General features: G+C 42.0%; 1 protein-coding gene across 1 annotated transcript in view; it reads left to right on the top strand.

The window, feature by feature from the left end:
* LOC126402336 (deoxynucleoside triphosphate triphosphohydrolase SAMHD1-like) overlaps positions 1-6,316 on the top strand; it is an 18,167-nt gene extending 11,851 nt beyond the window's left edge. Inside the window, exons 2-7 of the mRNA XM_050064236.1 lie at positions 247-347; positions 543-651; positions 749-840; positions 984-1,099; positions 4,511-4,650; positions 5,622-6,316. Of these exons, the coding sequence (XP_049920193.1) occupies positions 247-347; positions 543-651; positions 749-840; positions 984-1,099; positions 4,511-4,650; positions 5,622-5,636 (573 nt within the window). The 3' untranslated portion in view covers positions 5,637-6,316. The remainder of the gene's footprint in view (positions 1-246; positions 348-542; positions 652-748; positions 841-983; positions 1,100-4,510; positions 4,651-5,621) is intronic.
* The last annotated feature ends 702 nt before the right edge of the window (positions 6,317-7,018 follow it).

Below are 7,018 nucleotides of genomic sequence, written 5' to 3'. Positions count from 1 at the left end.
TGTTATTTGCATCGTTATGTCCAATTGTTGTTTCTAATATTGATGATTATTTTGTTTACTTCAACAATTAATGTTCCTGTTATTCCTGTTCCACTGGTCATACTCAAATGCACTGTCATCCCTCATTGGTACTCTGACAGCTGTCTATCAGCTGTCAAACAGGTGTCAATTAACTGCAATCATTCAGTATCATTATTGCTACAGCAGCCAGTGTCTAATGCCACCAATGTGCTGTCATCTCTGCAGTGGCCATATAAAGGCCGTCTACAGGACAAGTCCTTCCTCTATGAAATTGTGGCCAACAAAAGAAATGGCATTGATGTGGACAAGTTTGACTACCTTTCCAGGTGAGGCTTGTTAAATAGGCGCTGTAGTGCAATTCACTATGTAATGCAAAGTGGTGAACTAGTGTGCATTATTTACTCTGCACAATTACAATATTGTGCCTGTTTCAACAACATGGAGCAATCTCCAGGGTGCTTTGATTAGTTTAACATAAAAAGCCTATTTTCTTCACATATTTCTTTACTGTCTCCTCTCAGGGACTGCTACCACCTGGGCATCCAGAACAACTTTGACCATCTTCGCTTTCTAAAGTTTGTCAGGGTGTGTGAGGTGGACGGGCAGAAGCACATCTGCACAAGAGACAAGGTGCTGACTTTGCTATATCTGCTCTTTCAATAGCTTTTGAAGCAGCAATCTGTTTAGATGATTAGTTGTAACTAAAATACACATAATTCTTTAACAGGAGGTGTTCAATCTGTATGACTTGTTCCACACAAGGAACGGTCTCCACAGAAGAGCCTGTCAGCACAGTGTGAACAAGATCGTGGAGTTCATGTAAGTACTGACCCTTCTCACGTTGGGACTCTAACAACATTTTGCTTTGTCTGCTGTCTGACGTATTTTATCTAATTTGCTTTACAATTCACTCTCTTGTATAATATACATTAGGTGATCACATATTGTATATGATTATCCAGGATTGCAGAGGCCTTTGTAAAAGCAGACGAGCACATCCAGATTGAAGGATCAGGAGGGAAGATGTCCACTCTCTCCACAGCCATAGATGACATGGAGGCCTACACCAAGCTGACAGGTCTGTAGATACCACTGTGGGCTGTAAGCTTGTGTTTAAACATTAATACAGAGGGAAAAATGGGTGGCATACTATGGGGTGCCATTTTACTCAATATTAAATAAATACATAAAGAAAGAAATCTGCCGATTAAATAAATATGTATGGCTATAAAATACATCCTGAAAAACACAACTTAGGCAATAAATATATCAATGAATGTAAATGTAAATATCAATAAATAATATATGCTTTTATCTTTACATAAGTCATTTTTAAAAAGGCTACTTCTTAAAATTTATAATTGGGACTTTTATTTTATAATGCCAAATTTATTTATTTTTAGTGGACTTTTACTTCATAATGCAAGAGAACCAGAGCTACCTTGTACACTCAGTTAGCGCTAGCAAGCTAACTCTTATCTCATTTTTAAAAGACATGAATCAAAGTTTGCTGATCAGGAGGGGCGTCTGGGTGAATTAGCTGATATTTTCTACTCAAAAAACGTTTTTGCTACGTTAACTATCTTGCAATTCATCTGCATTAGCATGCAAACTAATGTTAGCTAACGTTAGCCAGCTAAAACCACAGTATCACCTGCCTTGCATACGCTCTAGTAGAAAGCATAGAGTCTATGCTTCCTACAAACCAAGAGCAGAACTGTCAACTCTCATGCTATCAGCACGTCATGTAAATGAAATTCTGACTGATTTCACAAACTCTCACGCTATGCTGCTATTTCTCACGCTGTCAAAAATAATACTGATCGACATTCTGCTCCAGAACCTTAGCTTGCTATTTTTTGCAGGGGGTAACATCAGTTTGCATATCGGTAGTTGTGCCTGCTCCACCATTTATTAGACCTGTTACGAAAATGGCAGAGAAGAAGTTCAATTTTACAGCCGGTATCGCCCCGGCGAGCTTCTCCAACAGAGCAGCTGTCATTAGTCATAGTCAGGAACTACTGTTTAGAATGTTTAGTCGTGCTAGCCTATGTTTAGTCAGTGTAAAGTTAGTAGTGAATTTAAGTTAAGAACTTTTGAAAGAAACTTTTCATAGCCTACATTTTAAGACCTCATCACCATTTCAAGTTCTAACTGGTTACAGCAGTGACACAATTTAAAAGGTTTAACTTCAGGATTCCTGCATATAGCCTGCCCTCTCTAGCTTCTTCCAAATTTACCAAAAAGGTTTTTTTTGACAGACCAAACATTTTGCCCATGTCTGTGATCTGATGTTTTCATCCTTAGAATGGTAGCGACGCTAAAAAGGTCCCCAGTAGATTGCGGCCTGCCCAACTCCCTTCAAATCTTACTCCAAGGTTTTCTGAAAAGTTGACAGCTCTGTAAGAGCAATGCAGTCTATGCCATAGATTGTATAAAATAATGGACGTAGCTATTGTGACATCACCCACTGGTTTGAGAACTGTCTGTCTTGTTTTGCACAATTTCAATTATTCCAGACGATGATGTGCTGTAACATCAAGCATTTATCAACAGGCTGATGACATACAAGCTAAAGGTTGATGCAGGAAGGCGAACTTCATACAAACTGCGACTGCGTGACAGGGTATTAAAAGGTTAAACTCTGGACCAATCACAATCAAGCATCTCTCAGAAACCAATAGGGACACTTGGTATTATCTTACAATTTCAACGTGACAGTGAACACATCTTACCTACAGATGCTATGACAATATTGGGGGGTCGCTGCTGCTGCTTATTGTATGTGTGCATGTCATGCACTTTAACTGATTAATTATCAATGGTCATTTAAATTTTTGTGTCATAGTTGTTATGAAGACACTCCATTTGAAGCTCAGGTTGTTTTGTTTACATTTTTGCCGTGTCACCACGACTAGAAATGCAACAGTAGCAAGTATCTGAACTATCATCATTCATATTTGAAGGATCTACAAATCATATTTAGCCACAAAATAAGCCTGAAAAGCTGGAAGTTAGAGAGGAAGCACAGAGAGTTGTTGCCAGGGAGACGATACACAGTCTCATGTAGTTGCACTGGCATAAACTGGCAGGTTTTCAGAATGTTGCAGACCATTGCATTGCAAGTAGTTCTAAGTTTCAGCCTGTCTCTTTGCAAATTTGTGCATGAGGGCTATGTGTGAACAGTTCAAAGACTCGAGCTGGGAGGCTCACTGACGCATTCCTTATATCTTGCAGACTAAAGCACGATCACACAGAACCGCATGCCGCTGGTAAAAAAAAAACGCTTACTGCGCCTTTTTATTGTTGCCAGGCAACCACCTCATCATCCCCTTATCCTAATCTTCCTGTGCAATCAATCTAGCATTTTTCAATTTTATGTACTTCACAGTAATAAGTAGCTAGTTACTAAAATGGACAGGCAGAGGGTACTTGCTGTAGCTCTGGTTGAGGGTGAGAGGTTGTCAGTAAATAGTCTGTTGGGCACAGGGAAACAGAGATCTGTGTGGGTACATGAAACCCTGAAAAAAGAGGGAGGATCATGGGGAGTACACCAGTTGGTCCAGGAGCTTTGCCTCAATGATGGCCGTTTCCAGACGTATTTCAGGATGACTCTGGGGCAGTTTGACAACCTGCTGTCCATCATCGCGCCTAGCATAACAAAAATGAATACTGACCACAGCGAGTCCAGTGGTCCCGCCGAGCGACCGAGCACCACCAGTTTCACCTCCATTGTTTACCAACTGTAAACTTGTTGTGACCACTACAGAAGGCCCATGTCCTAAATAATCTCATTGGACAATAGAAAAAAAGCAGAGATGACATGGGGTGCTTTTCTGCTCTGAGCTGAAGTTATTTGACCTCGAGGAGTTCAGAGCACTCAGGCAAAAAACGCCAGGCACCTAGAGCGCAAAAACACGAGGCACATAGCAATGAAAAAACAGTGAGCAAAAAGCTTCATCCTCATTACATACAATTACAAAAAGCTGCTGCTAAAATTCTTTCTGTGTGATCGCAGTCTAAATATCAGGAGCAGTTTGGGAGTCCAGATACTGTAGAAACACGTTGTGACCCAGTTGTTACTGGCTGATAGTTGTTGCCTGGATGAATTAACTGACATTATCCAACAAGGACAGCAAGTTACTAATACCAATGATCGCAAGACTGTGACAACGGCCATCCTTAAAGCTCTCTCACTGTGCGACATAGGACCATCGTTTTAGACCCACGACCAAAGAAATCGCCACAACAGCCCAAAATCACACAGTGTCCTACTGGACGTAACAATTGACAGACCTGTAATAAGACACCGGTATTTACACATATTTTACTGTAAACTGTCTCTGATTGTTTCGTCTTGCCTCTGTTCTGTTCATTGAAGATACAAAATTTGGGGGTGGTGCTAAACATAAATGATCTTGTGATCTTTCCATTTTTTTTTTTTTGGTTTGCTCTTACTCACCTGTCTTCCACTCTGTTTTTCCTGTAGATCGTGTGTTTGAACAAATACTCAACTCTTACTCCCCAACGATGGCTGAGGCTAGGCAGATTCTCACCAAGACCATCTCTGAAAACCTCTCAGAAATTCTGACAGCAATAAAATCTGAGGAACCCAGCGAGCCCACTAAGGTGTGCACTTTTGTCTTTATGTGCCAATATAGAATCACACTTCTGTTCGACATGTTATCTATTTCACTGTGGCTATGAGAACACCAAAAATTGACTGTTAAGAGCAGATTTTGACCCCCTTTACACCTTGCATTAAATGCATCTCATGTCCAGATAGTATCTAGATATGATTTAACCTGATTAAACTGATTTACATTTGATATGAACATGTGTCTCCACTATCCACATTGAGGTCCAATTGAGTTCTAATTGCTCTGTCCAGCTGAAACAACCGAACCAAACCAAACGGGCCCCTGAGTGCACAGGGTGGGTGCTGCTATTGCCAAGAGGTGGAACAATACAGTCCATAAATCACTGGCTATTTTACCATAATGAATAGGCTGTTTGAACACTGACACTGAAAATTTAAACAGGATATGATATGGTCAGAAAATATTTGGGAAAAAATCTGTTTAAAATGTGCCAATTTAATTAATTCCTCTTATCTGATGTGACAACTTCATCATGTCAGGTCAAAGTGCAAGGGTCAGGGTCATCCAGGGTCAGCTAAACTTGGAGAGGTTTGCAGATTCTGGAGCTTATTATGAATGTAGTAGAGAACAGAGCTAATCACTAGTGCGGAAAGGCTGAGAAAGACCAGAAAGAGTCAGGAGAGTTTTGAAGCTGCTTTTTCGATCCATAAAATATCTTGGACAAGAGGGACTTCCACTGTGGGGGCAAAGCCATCGGGACGAAGTTTTATGGCAGCCAATGGCGGAGCTGAAGACAAGCGGGCATATGATTTGCCTAGAGGATGTGAGTGGCTTCAGCTATGAGACAACTGGATGTCCAGCACCACTCAAAATTAAAGGGGTCTTCAAAAAGTGTGACTTTGAGAAACACCCAATATATCCATTTAGGAAGCACAAGTGATTGTGAATCAGTGTCACCAGTTACTCTCTCCTTCTCCTTCCTGACTGATTCTTCTCTAGTTTGTGTTCTCCTAGTGTCCTTGTCACCACTGGTAGCATGAGGTGGTACCTGCAGCCCAATCAGATTGCACAGGTAGTCCAGCTCCTCCAGGATGGCACATCCATGCGTGCAGCTGCAAGACGTTTGCAGTGTCTCCCAGCACAGTCTCAAGAGCAAAGAGGAGATACCAGGAGACTGGCAGTTACACGAGGAGAGCTGGACAGGGCTGTAGAAGGGCATCAACCCAGCTGCAGGACCAGTATCTGCTCCTTTGTGCGAGGAGGAACAGGAGGAGCACTGTCTGAACCCTACAAAATGACCTCCAGCAGGCTACTGGTGAGCATCAGATACCCCACTGGTATAATAAGCTGGCCAAAGGAGGAGATAGAGGCCACTGATATCAAGACAAGGAAGCCTCTCACAATGTATGGAGGGTTTCATCACAAGTCCAGCACCCTGAGACTGTACACTAAGCAGAACGAGGGAGGCTGAGGACTTATGAGTGTCGGAGCCACTGTCCTGGACAAAAAAACAAAGATCCAGGAATACATCAGGAAGATGGCCCCCAAAGATGAACTGCTAAGTGAATACCTCAGGCAGCAGAAACCCAAGGATGAACCATCATGAAAGGACAAGCCCTTTCACGGCATGTACCGCCGACAGCCACACCAGATAGGACCCCATGTGCAGGCTGTGCAAAGATGATCCTGGGATAGTTCAGCACATTTTTCTCTGGTTCATAGTTTTTTCTTTGTTATATACGTCAGAGACAGTCAGGAAGGCACTGGCGAGGTTGACAAGGATGAAACAGACCTACCTGATTAAAAAGGCAGTGATTAACAGGACTGATTTATTACAGATGAGGGAGACACTTCAGTAGTGTTAGCATCTGATGAGAGAGAGACCACCATGCGCCCCACAGCTTCAGTGTCAGGTCAAGGAAAGCTGCTGGATGTAATGCTCATTATGTGGTTAAGTGCGCATTGCTTGTTTCTGTTGTTTTTTAAATTTAACATTGCCTCTATGGGAGTTGTGCCTGGATTCCAAAATCATAACATCAAACATCACATAGACTACCCTACATATACACTAAGCCAGCTAAATGGCTTCATCCTCTTTTTAGTTGGCAAACAACCAAACTGAACATCACAGGCAACATCTGGTAAGGTGTGGGACAGAAACCAGGCCTGACAAGTCATTATTTTACAGTAGAAACATTGTCTGATGAAATCAAGATGATAAAGTTGTCCTGTGAACTTCCATACAGCCCCCGCCTGTGACTGGGCTACAGACACAGCTGGTTACTCTGCAGAGTGCCAGCCCATTGAACCTGCTTTCAGTTACCTCCTGCCTCCTGTGACAACCTATTTTAATACAGTCAATACAGCTGCTGTCATCTACATATGTATCTGGTGTT

Source organism: Epinephelus moara, chromosome 16 (assembly GCF_006386435.1).
Source record: "Epinephelus moara isolate mb chromosome 16, YSFRI_EMoa_1.0, whole genome shotgun sequence".
Lineage (NCBI taxonomy): Eukaryota > Metazoa > Chordata > Actinopteri > Perciformes > Serranidae > Epinephelus > Epinephelus moara.
The sequence above is the reverse complement of the archived record's forward strand: the minus strand, read 5'-3'. Positions and strand labels throughout refer to the sequence as shown.